Source organism: Stegostoma tigrinum, chromosome 15, assembly GCF_030684315.1.
Source record: "Stegostoma tigrinum isolate sSteTig4 chromosome 15, sSteTig4.hap1, whole genome shotgun sequence".
Lineage (NCBI taxonomy): Eukaryota > Metazoa > Chordata > Chondrichthyes > Orectolobiformes > Stegostomatidae > Stegostoma > Stegostoma tigrinum.
Window position 1 is genome coordinate 70,381,526 of NC_081368.1, and position 21,103 is coordinate 70,402,628.

At 47.4% G+C, this 21,103-nt stretch overlaps 1 protein-coding gene across 3 annotated transcripts in view; it reads right to left on the reverse strand.

Annotated features, from left to right (window-relative positions):
• The window catches only part of dock11 (dedicator of cytokinesis 11), a 272,082-nt gene extending 254,880 nt beyond the window's left edge, over nt 1-17,202 (reverse strand). For all 3 annotated transcript variants that reach the window (XM_048544154.2, XM_048544150.2, XM_048544153.2), the window contains exon 1: nt 17,025-17,202. In XM_048544154.2, the coding sequence (XP_048400111.2) occupies nt 17,025-17,126 (102 nt within the window). In that variant the 5' untranslated portion in view covers nt 17,127-17,202. The remainder of the gene's footprint in view (nt 1-17,024) is intronic.
• Between the last annotated feature and the right edge of the window lie 3,901 nt (nt 17,203-21,103).

Consider the following 21,103-nt stretch of genomic DNA (forward strand, 5'->3'; position numbering starts at 1 on the left):
CGTCTCACTCTTCACTCAGCAGCCCTCAGCAAGGAGTACAGATCACAATCCTACTCAATCCTGGTCACTGTGACTGAAATGTTGTTTAGCAGTCCCATATAGCCTGACGACAGCAGCCAAAAACTAAGCTAACATTTCCAATACACATACTGAAAGACTGAGGTCTCAATTGAGTTCCTGCCTGAAACCAGCTCATATATAATGAGGGCAAGAACCTGCACTGCTCACCAATCTGCAATTCTCTATCCAGGGAGTGATATGCTAATGCATCAGTCTATCCCATTGCAGGAAGTGAAGCAATGTCACGTGATCTTTGGCTCTCTTGCAGCCTCGTGGCAAGCTAAGGTCACAGAAAGATGTCACTGAATAAATTTAATGGCTTTCTTTGCTTCAGCAATTTCCGCAAGCATTCATGAGCAACACAGAGAAACTTAGCCAACTTGTGAGAAATTTATTCCATTTGTATCTATTACTTTTCGCTGTTAACGGCGTATTCTTGCTACATTTGCTCGGTTGTTTTGGAATCAGGGTTAGGATATTACAGCAGAAAGCACTTGGCTGTTCAATTCAAACACAAAAACGTCCAATGTATTTTTCAAATTTGTGATGTAACAAAGCATGCTGCACAGATTTAGATCTTCAATATAATTGGGATGCACCTTACAAAAGCAAAAGATAATGTAATGCCACAGATTGGAAAAGTCAGATTTAGTAAGGGCATTATCTGGGAGTACAGCAAGACTGAGATGAGAGACTTGTGGGTGGGGCAGAATGGAGAGAGGTTATCAGGGGCACAGGGGGAGAAAGGGTCGTAGACATCATCCTAGGAGAAAAATTGCAGGTAGAGATAGAGGAGGGAGAATTTGGGATTTATAATTTGGGGGGGGGGGGGTGGGGGGGGGGGAGAAGTTGCGGCTGTAGAAATAGAGGAAATGGAACTGTGGGATGGAATCCGTGGAGGAATTTACAGATAAGATGACTGATATTGGAACAAGTGGCCATAGAACCAATGAAGACTGATGAAGACTGATTAGGATAGAGACAACTGGGACATAGGTTCACAGCTGGCTAGGGACAACTCACAGCTCAGACAACTGTTCAAGTAGAAAGGAGGAGCGAGTATTCCTCATTCAGGAAGTAGCATTTACTCCCCTTGACCAGACATTGCTTTCCCCACCACTTTCTTCTGTAAGCATACAACAGAACACCAGCTCAAAGGCCGATGCACAACTAGCGAAAACAAGTTTGTTACATCTGCAAAGTTGCATTACTACAACAGAAGACTATTTTGTAAAGTGCATTACTATCAAGAGGAATTATTAGACAGAGGGTGGAGGTGGAGGGTTGCTTTTCGGACTGGAGGCCTGTGACCAGTGGTGTTTGGCAGGGATTAGTGCTGGATCCACTTTTATTTATCATTTATAGAAATGAATTTGGATGAGAAATTATGAAGCATGGTTACTAACTTTGCAGATTACACCTAAATTGCTAGTACAGTGGACAGTGAAGAAGGTACTCTAAGATTACAAAGGCATCTTGATTAATTGTACCAGTGGACTGGGTTGTGGCAGATAGGATTTAATTTGGATACATGTCCCTTTTCCCTAGAGTGGGTGAGTTCAAAAGTACAAGACACTTGTCAGCAGACAAAGTTTCGAAAGAAACCTGAAGGGCAACCTTTTCACACAAAGGGTAGCTTGTAGGTGGAATGAACTGCTGGAAGAAGTGGTAGTTGCAGGTATCATTACAACATTTAAAAGACATTTGGACAGATACACGAATAGAAAAGGTTTAACGGGATGTGGGCCAAATGCGGACAAGTCGGACTAATTTAGGTTGGGAAACTTGACTGACATGGGAGAAGTTGAACAGAAGGGTCTGTTTTCATGCTATATGACTGTATAATTGCCAACTCAAAACAAAACAGAACCAAAGGAGCATGCTAAGTTCCACTTGGAAAGGGTGAAGAGATTTCCTAGAACAGTAGCAGGGATGAGAGAGTTCAGTGTAGAGAGCCACCAGAGAATTTGGGATATTCACTTACACCAGACAACATAAAGGATGAAAGTCCAGATGGTGAAATTATTAAAAGTGCGATAACAAAAACATACAGAAATTGTTCCCATTGGTAAGAGGAGAGGAACCAGAGGACACAGATTTGAAATGTGTTGAAAAGAATCAAAGGAAACAGTGAAGAAACCAGTTGCTGCTATGACCTGGAAAGCACTATCTAATAGACAGTTTGAAACAGATTCAACAGTAACTTTGAAAAGGGAATTGTGTATTCAATGAAACATGTAAATAAAATATCTGACGCACTGGCATCAGCTATCCGTTTTTAATCACGAGTTATCGTTTATTTCAACTTGGTAACTGTATATTCAGCAGAATGGCAGATTCATTTCCCAGTGTTCACTGAGGCAGAGAATCCAGTCTATCCTTGAACATTTCAGTCCTGAGATGGAGTACTTTCTCTGCTGCTATGGATGTTGGGTAGTGAACTACCCATTCCACAAAAAACATGTTGAATTCACAAAACCCAGTTTCACCTTGTGCTGACACTCATGACTTACATTCAAATTTATAAAGAGCTTGATGCAAACAGTGTTGTTCAGAATAAGTGAGTGTTTTCAGAATGCCCCATGAATATTTTATTTTTGCATGGAGCAAAGCATTGACACTTCTTTCACTGGGATGTTTAATTTGAAATTAACTGTGAGGAAATCAAAAGAAAGTATTGTTAATTGGGTAGATCTTTCAAATGGCCAGAATGGTTTCAACTCCTTCCTTGCTCTAAAACACTGAGAGCTGAATTTATGTTTTTGTGTTGGCTGAGTTCAGGTTTTGGGAGTGTTTGGTGCTGAGGGTCCTCATCAGTTCTCTTGCCCCATCTCACCAAATCCACCTCATTGATTACCTACCACACGCCATGGCATCAAATGTCTGATCTCTAGCCTGTTATTCACAGTTTTCATAAATACATTCCATTCAGTGGATATCCCAGGTTTCACCAACATTTCTTGCACCCACAATACCTTTTAAAGCCTGTTGTACATCCAGACAAGGAAGGTCAGTCCACAGCCGACTTGTACAGTTACTGATATTCTCCCTGGACATGGCAACAAGGAGAAATCATCACTCCACACTGCAGGCATTTATCTGGAGGTCCTGCGGATTGGATTGCTGAAGAGGCAGGGCATCCTATTCACTTGGAAGGAGGACTGGAGGCTATGACACTAGACCATGCCAGTTTGGTCCAAGATTGGCACCCAGGCTGAAGCAGTTGCTGCAGTCTGAAAGGACGCTCGCCATTGTAGGGAGAGGATGAATGGTCTTCTCCATTCCACGGTATATTTCACCAGCTTTTCTCTGATACCTCACGCTCTCTCTGCTACTGTAAGCCCTCCCCCCCTCCCCTCACTATGGCTTATGCTCTACCACTCTCATTCATCAACATCTTCCCTCACCCACACAATCCCTGATTCCACTATCCTTGCATACCCTCTGCACTGCCCATTCACTTACTTGGAGGACCGATACCAATAGTAACAGCCGTACCACCCACTTTTGCCTCCCTTAATACCTGCCTCTCATTTCAAGAGGAGAAGCACCAGATACAGCTGAAAGAGGCAAGGTAGGTGACATGCAGCCCACCATTCGGTTCTTCTCCCAACATGAGCAAAGTATCCTGAATCTGACCACTTGAACAAGACCTGGACTGGTACTGGAGGCTGTCCTTGAGTTACTGTGCTGGGAGCCCCGACCAAAGGCGCTCTCTCTGTCTCAACTGGACTGAAGACTGCAAACAATCGCAACAAACTTCCCGGATGGAAGGCAGGGGTGCTGTGAGCATCCAGATAAATTCAGACTGAGTGAGCTTTATGACAGCGAGCAAAGAGCCCAAAGAAACATCCTGGTGCAGTCCCTGAGCTGGGTGCGTGCCCCTGAGAACACACTGTCCTTGCTGCAGGTTTACAATGACCTTTACCAGTGCAGCTTGCAACACAGCACTGAAGTACCTTAGCGATTTTTAAATAGTTCAGAGCTATGCCATGGGAATTCTTAGCGGCTAGCTAGTGCCTATGGATGCCTGAGATGTTGATACCAGTTTAATACAGAAATAGATCAGGGCAAATGACTAGGTGAATCTGCCAGGTACCAACTTTGGGTTCCTTATTGGGTTTTCCCAATGTCTTGGCTTTTTTGTCAAGTTTGGCAAGATTGGAATCTGAATATTAATGAGATGAGTGACAATGGTCAGCCAACTGGCACCTCCCCCTTGCCTGGTGAGAATCTTGCTACACCTCTCAGTGAAAAGTATAAAAGATGGAGCGAGATGATATGGACATTGAGATGGACCTCACTGTATTTGTCACCTGAGTCAGCCACATATCTCATGAAAGTCCATGTCACTCACGCCTCCTTAAAATTCCATCTCAAGATCTAATTTCTTCACAATTCATGTGCAACAGGGAGCACCATGTGCTTCAGTTTGAGGAGGTTAATAATGGAGCTAAGTGAGGGAGACAAAGACCAAGAGGAGCCAGTTTTGGACAGTGTTAATTTTTGCTTTGAAGTGAGTTTCTGCTATAATGTTCGATTAGCAGATTTCTAATCAGGCTGTGTTTTAGCTGAGAATGGTTTTCAGCCAAGGCCACCAACCGTTTTGATTCACACAGCCTTGTAAGGTATCATTGACTGAGGACCAATGCAAACATCTTGATCAATGAGCTGTGAAGCTATGGGTAACCTCAAAGGCTGGCTGCATAATGTCCCTGCAGAGGGCTTTCATTCTCTTGAACTGTCTCGAAATGGCAGAAACAGTTCAGAGTTCCGCCAAGGTGAATGTTTGGCAAGTTGTTCTTCTTAATCCTGAAGACCAGCTAATGGCATGAATTTACATTCTGGAACATGTGCAGTCTCATGTGGCCAGGGTGAATCAATAGTTAGAAAGTAAGTTAGAAGGTCAGAATTCACCAACTCTTTTGCTAGCTTCCTCCTGCTATGATCATCATTGTATCCTCAAATCCCAAGAATTCTAATAAACACTTCTGAATCTAACTCTTCTACTTAAGGTATTGAAGGACATTCATGACTCAAAACATGAGTGAAGAATTAATTAGATGAACCGGGGATATGGCAAAGTGGAATGTGGAGAGTAGTGTAGTGGCATCATCGAGAAAATCTGGCCAGGGAACTGGTCTGAACATGAAGCAAGGCTGGGGAGTATGTTTGCGATAGATGATCAGAGAACCTTCTCCCTTTGCTGAACTGAAATCCGGTTTCTATTTGTTTCATTCCTGGTGATCAGCTTACACACTCTCGTTTGTTATGGCTGTTCATTACAGAAGGTGTGAAATGGGCAATAACAAGAGGCAGGTCAGAATTCTCCATGACAGAAAACAAACACCCTCTGTATGGATGAAACACCAAGAAACCTTCAGTCACTGGAGCATAAGAGTGCACTCTCTCTATGCTCAATATGCTCACAGTGACTTGAGGAATGTAGTCCAGAGTGATGGCTGAAGAGAGATAGTAAGATGAATGAGAGATAACAAGGTGTAGAGTTGGATGAACACAGCAGGCCAGGGAGCATCAAAGGAGCAGGAAAGCTGACATTTCGAGTCTGGACCCTGGAACGTCTACAGGATCTGCATGCAATAAAACAGTGCTTTTATTGCACACTAGATGATGTAAACCCTCTTAATTATTGAGGAGATGTTACAGAAAATTTTTTTTTGTTACAAGTGTGAAAAATTATTCTCCTCTCAGAAACAGTCACACTGCTGAGGTTTGTAGTCTTTTCTCCACAGAACCCTTCCTGAGGTTGGACATTCTGTCTAACAAGCCCAAAGCTAACAAACCTCAAAAAAACACACACACAATCTGGTTAGTGCAATGGACTGAAAACAAGCGTCAGTGAGAATTGTTCGAAGAGGAAATACTCTTAAAGCAGTGAAGAAGTGATTGTGGTAACAAATAGCAACATATCCGCATAGCTGCACCAAGGGTAGGCCAGATGGGAGGCATCTTTCATTGATTAAAACAACATCATTTGAACACAGATGATATGGCCTCCCCATCAGCAGGCTTCATATGAAGACTTCATAGAACCCTGGTGTGGAAGCAGGCCATTTAGCCCATCCAGTCCACACTGCCCCTCTGAAAAGTGTTCCACCCAGATCCACCCCTATCATCCTGCATTTCCCACAGCTAATCCACCTAACCTCGCAACCGAGAATGGATCACTGGACCTGAAACATTAATTCTGATTTTCTTCTTCACAGATGCTGCCAGATCCTCCTGGCTTTTCCAGCAACTTCTGATTTACAGCAGCCAGAGTTCTTTCGTTCTTTTTTTTAAACCATGTGATTGATGCCCATTAATGTTTGCAGGATTTTTGAACAGCCTTTTCACCACCAAAATGTGAAAGAAGGCAGCAAAGCTTCAAGTATTACCAATCACTCTGGAGGGTTCCCTGTCCAATTTCCCTCAACGTGCCATGTCTGAGACAGCCAAACATAGCATTTAATAGAGGGAGCAATTTGAAATTAAACACCACAGGATGGCACCTTTGAAAATCCTTACCCTGAGACTGAACGTCCAAGAGAGACAGTCGCAAGACTGGCTGAAAGTTGGTGAAAGATTGCTGTACAACTGAAAATACCGGTGACAAACTCATAAGTTGATTCATTCAATTCAAAATTGAGGATCTGACAATACAGTGTTTCTACAAGGTTGTTTTGTACTGGTTTCTTTTAGAGAGGGGTTGGGGGACAGATGCTGAGTGTAAAAAAAGATAGACAATTTGTGAAGCCTTGGGTGTTTCTTTTAACGTCGGAACAATAAAAGCAGCCTGAATGGACGTGGTCAAGTTCCCACCCACTGAACCAGGGATTTTAGTTTTAGCTTTCGGCAGTTGCTGTTGGGCTCTTGAAGAAGTGGAAGCTATTCTGTTCCTCTCTCTGTTACAGCCAAAAACTGGGGTACTCTGTTTGCTACTGGAGTTGCATGTGAGATGCTCTGTTTTCTGAATTTGTTTTTTTTTCCCCCAAGGGTGTGTTTATGGGATGTTAGTATATTGGAACAGTTGGTTAGTTACTGTATTTATTATTTTTCAGTTTTCCAATAGAGTTAATTTATTCTTTTTTTGTTGTCCTTTAACTAATTTTTAACTGGATGAATAAAGTGTGTTTTGCTTTTAATCTAGCAGTTTGACCAATCAAATTGCATCTGGAACGTAACACCTTACATTTATCTTTTAAATAAGAAAACATTAGTGTCGATTTTCAGAATATCTCGAAGGGGTTTGACCTGGTCCATAACAAGTAGATGCCCAAGCATCCATTGCATCTACGTTCTCATCCGTCTGGTTGAAATTAAATTTGTCTGCATGTCGGCAATATAACAAAATTGCTGAAGCTTCATGACTGGAATAAAGGAATTGAGTGGAGATGGCGAGTAGGGATTGAAGGCATTGATTGAAATACTTTCGAGGCGGCCTCTGAAGGGGTGGGGCCAGAACATGAACAGCCCTTTAGGAGTGAGGTCACACTGAAATCTGCCACTGACAATGGAGGGTGGGAGATGCATTGTACAGGGACGTCAGACATGGAGGAGCTGGAAGGGGTTGCAGAAATGCGATACTATTTAAAAAAAACTTTTAAACATCTGCTCCTGCATTAATCTTAAGATATCAGGTTTAATAATCAAATATAGATAGCAGAATTTGAGTTGAGTTGGAACAGCAAGAAAATTGTTGAAGGTGTGCCAGGCAATATGGACGTAGGCTTCAGTGGCACTCTGGTAAAATAGGGACAGGGTCACACAATGCTGTAGAAACAACTAATATGGCTGACACAGAGAATATAAGGTTTGAACCACAGCTCAAGGTTAAAACTGTTGCAGACGAGGAATGAAAGAGGAAGACTTACATTTATATAGTGCCCCTCGTGACTGCAGATGTTCCAAAGTATTTTAGAACATAAGAACTAGGAGCAGAAGTAGGCAATTCAACCCTTTCAGCCTCGTCCACCATTCATTACAACCATGGCTGATCTCATCTCGGCTTCAATTCAACTTTCCTGCACTTGCTCTATAGTCTTAAAACTATTATTTAAAACAAATCTGTCCATCTCCCCCTTAAATTAACTCAATATGCCAGCAAAAATTATACAAAGGTAGAGAAGATCACAGATTTACAACCCTTTGGGAGGAGTAATTCCTCATCTGTTTTAAATATGCTATCTCTTTTCCTAAAACTGTGATGTCTTATTCTAGATTGCCTGACAAGAGGAAGCATCCTTTCTATGTCTACTTTGTCAATCCCATTAGCATTTTACATACATCAATTAGATAAATAAAGCACTTTCTGAAGTGTAGCCGCTGTTGTATTGTGGAAACTGCAGCAGCCAATTTATACGCAGCAAGTTACAACAAACAGAAATACAACCATAAACCAGAGAAACTGATTTTGTAGTGTTAATTGAAAGAGAAATATTGATCGGGATATGATAAACATTCTTTTCAACTTCTTCAAAGTAGCACCATGTTATCTTTTATGAGAATCTAAGAGGGGAGATTCAGTTTAACATCTTGACTGAAAGACAACATCTCCAATAAGTTAGCATTCCCTCAGAACTGGCATTTGCCAGATGTGCTCATGCCTTCACAGTGAAGTTGGGTGAATCTTCAGACTCAATGATGCAGTACTTACCAATGCAGGTCAAGCAGCACCAGGTTAAACTCAACTTGCTGATCTCAAATGCTAGTCCAAATATCAGGAGACTAAGTATTAACACACTGCTCTAGTCGGTCCCTCTGTATGCACTTCCAAATGAGAAAATCTAAGACACAATTAGTTTTAAAGCGTAAGAATGCTGGAGCTCCTGCTTAGTTCACAGTTCAACATGGCCTTTCTTTTTCTCCTTAAAAACAAGGCAGCCGTAATAATATTGCCCTGCTAGAAAGAATGATTTAAAGCCAAATTATGATAATACTCTTGGCATCAATGCTGAGAATCAAACGCTTCCTAGAATTTTCAACTCGAACAAAGTAACAGACTGCTTTTTAATTTGTTCTAACCTTGAAGTCATCAGATTTCTATCTTTCTAAAAGTATCGTCTAAAATCATCTCTCTCTTAGGATTCAGACTTTCAATCCTGCAATTGGTAGCTGGATTACGAATAAGAAGCCAATTTGTTAATAAGCAAATGCACTTTCTATCAATATAATGTATCCTCAGTGGGGCTCAGGGGAAAAAGAACATATTAATCCCACTGGAGACATGGCCATGCAGCCAAGCTTTACCCAATCACAGCCTACAAGGAGGTCAATACCTATTATGCAGTCCACTTGGAACTCAAAGTATTAAGTGCAGTTCTAAAGACGAAGTAGCAAATTCAGCTGTTGCTGTCTTGGCAACTGCTAATGCTCAGCTCATCCATCAAGGAAATCAACTACTATAAGAACTTACAACATAAAAGCCACATTGAAAAGTAAAATTAAATTGTTAATGAACTCATTATACGTTCTGCTTCCTTGAGTGTTCTGTCAGACATTATGAAAAGAGCTGGTAAAGTCTGACGGAACACTGAATGACTATGGGCGGCCTATCAGTGAAACAACATTCCCTGGCACAACTGTACAAATGATTAAAGGACTTAACATCTCTCATGTATATCCAATGGAAGTGGGACTGCTCCACTACAATCTGTTATTTTTATTCATTCTTGGTCTGTTAATTTTTTTTTTCTTTATATCATTCACTGAAATTGGGCCAACATTTGTTGCCCAACACTAACCCTAGCTCTGGAGGTGATGATGAGCTGCCTTTTTGAATCATTGCAGTCCATATGATACATGTATATCCATAATGCATTTAGGAAGAGAGTTCCAGGATTTTGACCCAGCAGCTAAGAGTACATTTTCAATTCTGGATAGTGAATGGTTTGGAGGAGATCTTGCAGGCCATGACATTCCCATGTATCAGATGCACTTGTCCTTCGAGAGTTGGTATACTTGGAAGGGGCTGTCTAAGAAGCTTTGCAAATTGTTGCTGCGCATCCTGTAGATGGTACTCATTGTGAACTGGTGGCAGAGGGAGTGACTACTGAAAGTGGTGGACAGAAAGCCAATCAAATGGGCTGGATTGTTCGAAATGGCATTGAGCTTCTTAAGTCTGGTTGAAGCTGCATTTATCCAGGTAAGTGGGGAGTATTCCTATACATTCCACATTTGGTCCTTGCAGATGATGGATAGGCTCTGGGGAGTCAGGAGGTGAGTTACTTACAGTAACATTCCTGGTCTTTGATGTGCACTTGTAGCTGTTCTATTTATATGGTAAGTCCAGTTGTGTTTCTGGTAAATCTCATGCAACATTCCCTCTAAGCTGTACAGCTGCTTAGAGGTTCTGTGCATGCCAACTGGTATGGTGATGCATTGACTTCCAATTCCAGATGTCATTGTTGCTTATGGACCGCAGAGATCCACGAGCAGATAAAGTAAGTATGGGGAACGTAGCCCCAAGAATGTTGATAGTGGAGTTGCAGGGATTGTAATGCCGTTGAAAGTCAAAGGGCAATGTTTCAATTCTCTCCTGTTCAAAATGGTTGTTACCTGGCACTTTTGTGGTGAGCATATTATTTGTCCCTTGTCAGTCCAAGTTTGGATATTGTCCAGATCTTGCCACATATGAATATGGACTGCTTCAGTATCTGAGGACTTGCAAATGGTGAACATTGCACAATCATCTGCCTTACGATGGAGGGAAAGTTATTGATGAAGCAGCTGAAGATGGTTGAACCTAGGACTCTACCCATTGAAACTCCTGCAAAGATGTCCTGGAGGAGAGAAGACTGACCTCCAACAACCATAACCATAACCATCTTCCTATGTGCCAGACATGACTCCCACCAGCAGACAGTTTGCCTCCAGGTTTCCATTGATACTTATTTTGATAGGGGGCTTCTTCACGCCACCCTCTGTCACATACTGTTTTGTCATCACCCTTGCCTCACCCCTGGAATTTAGCTCTTTTGTCCATGTCTATAATGAGGTCAGGAGCTGAGTGACCCTGGCAGAACCCAAACACAACATCAAAAAGCAGGTGTTTGAACAGTATGTGCCACTGGTTATCACTGTTGGTGGCTGTTTCATCACTTTGCTGATGATTGAGTGTATGCCAATGGGGTTATTAGCCAGGACGGATTTGTCCTGGCTTCAGTGGGCAAGACATACCTGGGTAATTTTCCATGTTGTCAAATATATGGCCTTTAAATCTAATGTACTGAAATACAGGGATGCAGAGGTTATGCTGCAATTATACCAAACCCTGGTTAGACCCCATTTGAGATCCCGTGAGCAGATCTGGGTTCTATGGCTAAAGCAGAATATATTCACCATGGAAGGAGTAAAGCATTGGTTTACAAGAATGACACCTGGACTTCAGGAGTTTGTGAGGAGAGATTACACAAATCAGGCCGATTTTCTGTAGAATATAGAAGGTTAAGGGGTGAGCTGATCGAAATTTTCAAGCTATCAACAGGAAAAGACAGGGTAGATAAAGATAAATTATTCTAGAGCTGGGAAATAGTCGGAGAATTAGGGCCAGACCATTCAAAAGAGGTATTAGAAAACACTTCTACACACACAGTATGGTAGATGTTTGGAACTCTTTTCCACAAATGGCAGTGGATACAGGAACAGTTGTTAATTTTAAATCAAAGATAGATATTTTTGTTAAGCAAAAGGATATGGGCCAAAGGCAGGTATATGGATTTAGGCCATAGATCAGTCATGATCTGACTGAATAGTGGAACAGACTTGAGGGGTAGAATTGCCTACTCCTGTTCCTACATTCCTATGCAATCACTTTACGTTTAAGACCCATTTGAAGTAACCCTGATGGAGACAATTTCTATGAAATTAAGATCACAACTCTGAAGACTAATTAACATAACTAACTGCAAACACAACTCGGTCACTACTCGTTGCCAGGAGTCATCAGCTCAAATTGAAGCCAAGAGAAAGTTATTTACTTTCACTGAAAGGTCACAAGTTTAAACAAAAAGTTGGCAATCATTACTTCAGGCCAAAACCTACAATAACAAGTTTTTTTTCAAAAGCCAAATCTGGCGATCACAGCCTACAGCCTGGCGTAGACTTATAATGCTCTGAGTTTAAAGTTTCATTTCAAAGAGAGTGCATGTAGATAGCCAAAGAGAGAATGTTTCAGAGTTCTCAAACAGTGATATCCAGGATGGCTTCTCCCTTACTGCACTGAGTGTCTGAAAGCCGATCCTTCATCCACTGCTGTTTGGGAATGCTGTGTACAGTTCTAGATGTCTGTCTTAATTGAAAAGGGCTTAGGGCGACTGGAGTAGGTGAAGCATACAATTTACGAGGATGTAACTAGAACTGAGGTATTATAACAATCAAGGCAGACAAAACAGGCTTTTTTCTAGAAAATGGAAATCTCTGGATGGGATGTGGTCCCAAAGCTCTTTATAATTATGAAGGAGCTTCAGGGAGTAGATACCTTCACATGCAAGGCCAGCAGAGCCAGGGGTTGGGAACATCGGATAATCACTAAAAAAAAATCAAAACAGGAATTTAAGATTAATTTTTTTACTCAGACAGAGTGGAAAGAATGTCAAACTTGTCACCACATGAAGCAGTTAAGGCAAAAAGCAGATGCAGTCCCCATAAAACTACGAGGGGAGAAAGGCATCAAGTGATATGAAGACAGGATATCGAAATGCCGGGTATGAGGTTATTGGGAGTGGATCAGTTTGTGTCTTGGAAGTTTGGGGGCACGGATGGGAGGATCCTTAGGAGATTACCCTGATTTGCAGAGGTTTGACAGATGTATGTTATGAGTTATAGGAGACCCCAAGTCCAAATCAGTAGATGCAGGATGGGGAGATGGTATCAGGCAAAGCGTCAGGATGTACAGATAGCCCAGGAGGAGTGCATCAAGATTTCCAAAGGAATTGCTAGAATTTCTATTTTGGTGTTGGTGAATAGCTGAGTAATATATCAAAGTATTTCACTACCAGCTAAGTGCCAGAACACAAGTCTAAATTCCTCATAATTATTCTCAATAAGAAGTATACCTTGAAAGTCGTCACTCTGTTTTAAGGTGTTATTTTTCATTCATTCACAAGATGAGGGCATCACCGGCTGGGTCAGCATTTATTGCTCATCAAGGTAATTGAGTGTCAATGATATTGTTGTGAGTCTGGAGTTATGTACAGCCCACACCCAATAAGGATTGAAGTTTCCTTCCTTAAAAAAAATCGACAATGGTAACATGATCATCATTAGATTCTTAATTTTCCAGAGTCTCATTGAATTCATTTTTATTAAATTCAAATTCCACCATCTGCCACAGCAGGATTTGAATCCAGTTTCCCAAAACATTATCTGGGTCTCTGGATTAACAGTCCAGCAGGAATACCACCAAGCCATTGCCTTCCCTCTATTTGTATCTGATGTCATGCTTTTTCACAATGTACTCATTCTATTCTGAAATCCTTTCCCCTACATGATTGCACAACGTGTTTCACTCATTTCCATTCTATTTTGGGTGGGTACAAGTTTCAATGTCTATTATTTCGAGCTCTGGGCAAAGGCTATAAACGTTGAACACATTTCTCACATCTCAGGCTTGCTGTCCTTTGTGCGGCACAGTGGAGTCAGATTTATAACGCCATGTCACAATATTACCTTCATCTTGCAACTGTAATGAAGACAGTGCACCCATAAAGTAACTGCCCTCTTGAACAGAAGAAACTAGAAGTGACATTGGTGACTCACTTCCCCACCTCAGGTTACAGGGGTCTGGCTCAATTTCAATCTTCCATTCAGTACCAGGCATGTTACCTTGAAGTCAGTTCAAATCCACAGCTTAACCACAAACTGGTGACTTGCAGCATCAGCGGCTCCATCTGATTTTGTTGACAAACATTACTTCCAATAAAAATGACAAATCATCTACATCCTTTCACCACTTTGGAATGTCCCTTAGCATTCTATAGCACATGAGGGGACAACCATTTATCCACTATATCTCTTCTCCAGAAACAGTTTATACTTCCTGGCTCCACATGCATGCACACACTAAACCCTTAGCTTCCGTTCACATGTCCCACATTTTCTTTAAAGTCAGAGCACTACCCGTCAGCATGGTTTCACTCTACATCCACGTGACAATGTCCAGCTCTACATTACTACCTACTTGGTGTTGCCTTCCGCCTAAAATTGGGACAACCCCCTTCCGCCTAAATTTGGGACAACCAAAGTCCTTATATCTGTTCTTGCCAAGAATTTACTTTCCAAGTTACTCCATCTGTCTAGGAGATGGCCTAGTGGTATCATTGCTGGACTGTTAATCCAGAGTCCCAGACAATGTCCACGGCAGATGGTGGAATTTGAATTCAATAAATATCTGGAATTAAAAGTCTAACAATGACCATGAATCCATTGTTAATTGTTGGAAAAACCCATCTGGTTCACCAATGCCTTTTAGGGAAGGAAACTGCCACCCTTACCTGGTCCGGCCTACATGTAACTCCAGACCCATAGCAATGTGGTTGACTCTTAATTGCCCTCTGGGCAATTAGAGATGCGCAATAAATGCTGCCCAGGCAGCGACACCCTCATCCATGAATGAATACAGAAAAAAATGGCTGCTTACTGCAATGATCAGTCTGTATTTGCAGTGAGATACACAGCTAAACTTCGCAACCCACATCAATCATCATCAGCAAGACTCATTCCAAACAAATTTTGCCCATTCTACCTCACTCCTGTCTTCATCAGAACCTTCAGCCATTCTTCCACCCCCCCTGCTGCCCCCCCCAACCCCCGGAATTGTAACCTATAATACCCTCTTTCAGGCCTCACAAACCCCTCCCAACATCAGACTGGGCTCTATGCAAACAAAACTTGCACCTGGTTTGTCGGTTCAAAATGCACCTCAGAGACCACTTCAAGAAGGTATTGGTGGGGATGTATCAGGGTCTGATACCAACATCCAGGGGTTTAGGGGAATCACAGTCCCAAATCAGGAGCAGGACCAGGACCAATGCTTTCTGTCCCTGGCCCCAGTTGGAGATGCCATCTTTGGATGAGATGAGGTATTAAACTGAGGCCCTGTTTGTGTGCTTAAAAGATCCCACAGCACAATGTCCAAAAACAGTCAAGATCTCTTGGACATTCGACAAGAAAAAATCCAAGAAGGAGGTGTGTAATTGTGAATGGACACTAACTAAAGCGGTCTTGCTATGCAGTCACTTCATTTTTCTTTAGTTACAATATGAGAGTACTTCAATTTCTTCAGTGACTGTACGGCACTTTGGAACACTCAATATGACCAAAAGCTAGCCGACTGTGCAGTGATGGAACTCTGGGATGAACAAGAGGCTGGGATGAGAGCAGCACATATACCTCAGAGCTGCATGGGGTTAGTGATGAGGACAGAGATGGGAAGCAGTGAGGTCCCAGTGCAACCCGGAAGCCAGGGTGAGGATTTTAGAATCAAAACATTGCTTAACTGGCAATCAATGTGGGTCAGCAAGCACCTAGGAGATGATGAGCAGGAATTAGTAAAAGTAAGGACTGGGGCAGATGAATTTCATATGAGCTCAGACGGCAATATGTGGAAGGCCAGCCAGGAGGGCATCAGGAGAACTCTCAGGTGTGGACTTAACAAAAGGGCTGAAATTGAGTTGCAGCAGCAGTCAGGGTGAGGATGAGTAATTTTACAGACAGGGAGATTAATAGCTCTAGGAGATGGGTGAATATGTGCTAGAAGTTTATCATGGTGTCAAACTGAGGTTGTGAACATTTGGTCTCAGATCGTTACCAGGATTGGAGACAGAGCTTGTACAAGGGATGGACTTGTTAAGGTAGTGCATCACTTGATTTTTTTTTAAAAAAGCACTGGCTGAATTTCTTTCAAGGGCTCAACCTTTCAAAGACTTGAAGGAACTTTGCTAGGAAGCACACAAACTCTTGCTTTGAGTATTTTACCAGCCGTGCCTGAAAGGGAAGTGACACCTCTGCATTGTTTTGGCAAGTCAGAACTGTCAGGGCTCGTTCTAGCTCCTGAAGAATCTGCCCTCCTGAGTACACAGCCTGCTGGCAGTACAGTCATTTCTCATTACATTAATGTACAATTGATTTATAACTATACTCGCTCATTGTATCCATCCTGCCTCATCTTTAAAAGGATCACAGCCCGCTTACAGAACCTCTTGTAAGTAGAACCAAAGCAAATTACTTACACCACAATGAACAATTAATCAAACAATTTACAGATTTAATGCTAGATTTTAAATCTCCTTTGAACAATGAGAGTCAAGAATACAGTTAATTTGTTGCTCATCCTGGGTTCAACTACCTCACACTCACCGAGCATGTGGATACAATCCTTTCAGATGTAAAAACAACTCATTCTTAGCGTATGCAAGAAACATTTTCAAAATTCAAAATTCAAAATTCAATCTCGACAATATTGTGCCAATGACAGCATATAGAACATAAAATGCACTGTGCCTCCCCCCACCCCGACACCCTAGCTCCAGCCCATACACACTGGCTCACAGAGACACACACGTACAAAAAAAAGAGACGCAGACATTCATAGATACACAGACACTCATACAAAGGGACGCAGAGAGAAAGAGACAAACTGAGGGACAGATATAGGAGTGAGATTATAACAGGTACACAGGGGAGAGAGCGCGCGAAGCAGAAGCAGGAAACGGGACATGGACTTGGACACAGTTAGAGACAGAAGCGCACATTGATAGATAGAACGGAAGACAGCGAGATATACGCAGAGTGGAGAGAAGAGTACAGAGTTACAGGAGAGAGAGAGAGAGAGAGAGAGAGAGAAATGGACAAACATAGACGCACAAAGAGAGGGACAGATGCACAAGGAGCAGAGGGGATACAGGGATAAAGAGCAGTCCCCGGGCCGGTCCTGAAGGAGCTCGGACGCTTTCTCAGACACTCACAACCAACAGCGAGTTGCGAACAGCCTCGGAAGCGCTCTGGCGCAATTCGGCGGCTGTGCCCGGTTTACTAAGCCGCTTGGTGAACCTCCGAACCTCGGCCATCGGAGCAGAGATAACGCCGGAGAAGAGACAGCGCCCAGCGGACGGACAGACACAGAGCGGTAGCTCCACCCATTACCCCGCCCCAAAGCTCAGCCTGGCTCCCGGAAAGTGGGGGTGGGGGTGGGGGTGGGGGAGAGGGGAAAGTGGTGGGGTGAGGGAGGAGGGGGGTGGGGTGAGGGAGGAGGGGGGTGGGGGTGAGGGAGGAGGGGGAAGGAGGAGGGGGGAAGGAGGAGGGGGGAAGGGGGAGGGGGGGAGGGGGAAGGGGGGAGGGGGGGGAGGGGGAAGGGGGAGGGGGGGAGGGGGAAGGAGGAGGGGGGAGGGGGAAGGAGGAGGGGGGAGGGGGGAGGGGGAAGGAGGAGGGGGGGGGAGGGGGAGGGGGGAGGGGGAGGGGGGAGGGGGAGGGGGGAGGGGGAGGGGGGAGGGGGAGGGGGGAGGAGGAGGGGGGGGAGGGGGAGGGGGGAGGGGGAGGGGGGAGGGGGAGGGGGGAGGGGGAGGGGGAAGGAGGAGGGGGGGAGGGGGAGGGGGAAGGAGGAGGGGGGAGGAGGAGGGGGGGGGAGGGGGAGGGGGAAGGAGGAGGGGGGAAGGAGGAGGGGGGAGGGGGAAGGAGGAGGGGGGAAGGAGGAGGGGGGAAGGAGGAGGGGGAGGGGGAAGGAGGAGGGGGGAGGGGGAAGGAGGAGGGGGGAGGGGGAAGGAGGAGGGGGGAAGGAGGAGGGGGGAGGGGGAAGGAGGAGGGGGGAGGGGGAAGGAGGAGGGGGGAGGGGGAAGGAGGAGGGGGGAGGGGGAAGGAGGAGGGGGGAGGGGGAGGGGGAAGGAGGAGGGGGGAGGGGGAGGGGGAAGGAGGAGGGGGGAGGGGGAAGGAGGAGGGGGGAGGGGGAAGGAGGAGGGGGGAGGGGGAAGGAGGAGGGGGGAGGGGGAAGGAGGAGGGGGGGAGGGGGAGGGGGGAAGGAGGAGGGGGGAGGGGGAAGGAGGAGGGGGGAGGGGGAAGGAGGTGGGGGGAGGGGGGAAGGAGGAGGGGGGAGGGGGAAGGAGGAGGGAGGAGGGGGAAGGAGGAGGGGGAAGGAGGAGGGAGGAGGGGGAGGGAGGAGGGAGAGGGAGGAGGGAGGAGGGGGGGAAGGAGGAGGGGGGAGGGGGAAGGAGGAGGGGGGAGGGGGAAGGAGGAGGGGGGAGGGGGGAAGGAGGAGGGGGGAGGGGGGAGGGGGGAGGGGGGAGGGGGGAAGGAGGAGGGGGGGAGGGGGAAGGAGGAGGGGGGAGGGGGAAGGAGGAGGGGGGAGGGGGAAGGAGGAGGGGGGAGGGGGGAGGAGGAGGGGGGAGGGGGGAGGGGGGGAGGGGGAAGGAGGAGGGGGGAGGGGGGAGGGGGGAGGGGGGAGGGGGAGGGGGGAGGGGGAAGGAGGTGGGGGGGGGAGGGGGGAGGGGGGAAGGAGGAGGGTGGGGGGAGGGGGGAGGGGGAAGGAGGAGGGTGGGGGGAGGGGGGAGGGGAAGGAGGAGGGGGGGGAGGGGGGGAGGGAGGAGGGGGGATGGGGGGAGGGGGGAGGGGGGAGGGGGGAGGGGGAAGGAGGAGGGGGAAGGGGGAGGGGGAGGGGGGAGGGGGGAGGAGGAGGGGAGGGGGGAGGGGGAAGGAGGAGGGGGAGGGGGGAGGGGGAAGGAGGAGGGGGTGGGGGGAGGGGGAAGGAGGAGGGGGAGGGGGGAGGGGGAAGGAGGAGGGGGAGGGTGGTGGGGGGGAGGGAGGAGGGGGGAGGGGGAAGGAGGAGGGGGGATGGAGGAGGGGGGAGGGGGAAGGAGGGGGGAGGGGGAAGGAGGAGGGGGAAGGAGGATGGGAGGGGGAAGGAGGAGGGGGAAGGAGGAGGAGGAGGGGGAAGGAGGAGGGAGGAGGGGGAGGGGGGAGGGAGGAGGGAGGAGGGGGAGGGGGAAGGAGGAGGGAGGTGGGGGAAGGAGGAGGGAGGAGGGGATGGAGGAGGGGGATGGAGGAGGGAGGAGGGGGAGGGAGGAGGGAGAGGGAGGAGGGAGGAGGGGGAAGGAGGAGGGGGAAGGAGGAGGGAGGAGGGGAAGGAGGTGGGGGTAGGAGGAGGGTGGTGGGGGAGGTGGATGGTGGAGGGGGTAGGGGGATGGTCGGGAGGGAGGTGGGTGGATGGTGGGATGGAGGAGGGAGGAGGTGGGAGGAGGAGGGTGAGGTGGGTGAGGGGATGGTGGAGGGGGAGGGGGAAGAGGTGGGGGGAGGGGGGAGGGGGGAGGGGGGAGGGGGGAGGGGGGAGGGGGGAAGGGGGAGGGGGGAGGGGGAAGGTGGAGGGGGGGGAGTGCGGGGGTGGGAGGGATGGTGGAGGTGGGGGGAGGGGGGAGGGGGTAGGGAGGTGGGTGGGGGGAGGGGGAGGGGGATAGGAGGTTGGGGGGGGGAGGGGGGTGGGAGGTGGGGGGAGGGGGAGGGGGGAGGGGGGAGGGAGGAGGGGGATAGGGGGAGGGGGAGGGGGGTGGGGGGAGAGGAGGGGGTGGGGGGTGGGGATGGAGGTGGGGGAGGGGGAGGGGGGGGGGAGGGGGGAGGGGGAGGAGGTGGGGGGTGGGGGAGTGGGGGGTAGGTGGTGGGGGAGGGTGGAGGGGGGTGGGAGGTGGGGGGAGGGGGGAGGGGGTTGGTGGTGGGGGGTTGGTGGTGGGGGGAGGGGGATGGTGGGGGGTGGGGGTAGGAGGTGGGGGAAGGTGGAGGGTGGGGGTAGGAGGTGGGGGTAGGTGGTCGGGTGGTGGGGGTTGGTGGAGGGTGGTGGGGGTGGGGGGTGGGGTGAGGGTGGAGGGGGTGGGGGATGGTGGTGGGTGGTGGGGGTTGGTGGTGGGAGGTGGGGATGGTGGTGGGGGTTGGTGGTGGGTGGTGGGGGTGGGTGGGTGGGGTGTGGGTGGTGGGTGGTGGGGTGGAGGTGGGTGGTGGGGGTTGGTGGTGGGGGTTTGGTGGTGGGTGGTGGGGGGTTGGTGGTGGGTGGTGGGGGTTGGGGGGATGGTGGTGGGTGGTGGGGGTAGGTGGTGGGTGGTGGTGGGTGGTGGTGGTGGGTGGTGGGGGTTGGTGGTGGGTGGTGGGGGTTGGGGGTTGGTGGTGGGTGGTGGGGGTTGGAGGTGGGTGGTGGGGGTGTGGGGTAGGGGGGGTTGGGGGTGGTGGAGGGGGTTGGGGGTTGGTGGTGGGGGTTGGGGGTTGGTGGTGGGAGGGTTGGGGGTTGGTGGTGGTGGTGGGGGTTGGGGGTGGGTGGTGGGGTTGGGGGTTGGTGGTGGAGGTGGGGGTTGGTGGTGGGTGGTGGGGGTTGGGGGTGGGTGGTGGGGTTGGTGGTGGGTGGTGGTGGTGGGGGTTGGGGGTTGGTGGAGGGGGTGGGGGGGTTGGTGGTGGGGGGTGGGGTGGTGGTGGGGGGGGGTGGGGGTTGGTGGTGGGGGGGGGGTGGGGGTTGGTGGTGGGGAGGATGGGGTGGAGCGAGAAGAAGAGGGGGGGGGGGGGGTGTGTGTGAAGGAAAAAGAAAAAACAAAGAAGAAGGAAAAAGAAAAAAAAAGAAGAAGGAACAAGAAAAAGAAAAAGGAAAAAGAAAAAGAAGAAGAAAAAGGAAAAGCAGAAGGAAAAAGCAGAAGGCAAACGAAGAAAGAAGAACGGAAAAAGAGAAAGACGAAGGAAAAAGAAGAAAGAAAAGAAAAGAAAAAGAAGAAGGAAAAAGGCAACAAGAAGAAAGAAGAAGGAAAAAGAAGAAGACAAAGAAAAAGAGAAGAAAAGAAAGAGAAGGAAAAGGAACAAAGAAGAAGGACAAAAGGAACAAAGGAAGAAAGAAGAAGGAAAAAGAAGAAAGACAGAAAGGAAAAAGGAAAAAGAAGAAAGAAGAAGGAAAAAGAAGAAGAAGACAGAAAGAACGAAAGACAGGAAAGGAAAACGCAGAAGAAAGAAGAAAGGACAAAGAAAGAGAAGAAGAAAGAGAAAAAGAAAGAACAAGAAAAGACGGAAAAGCAGAAGAAGAAAACAGAAGAAA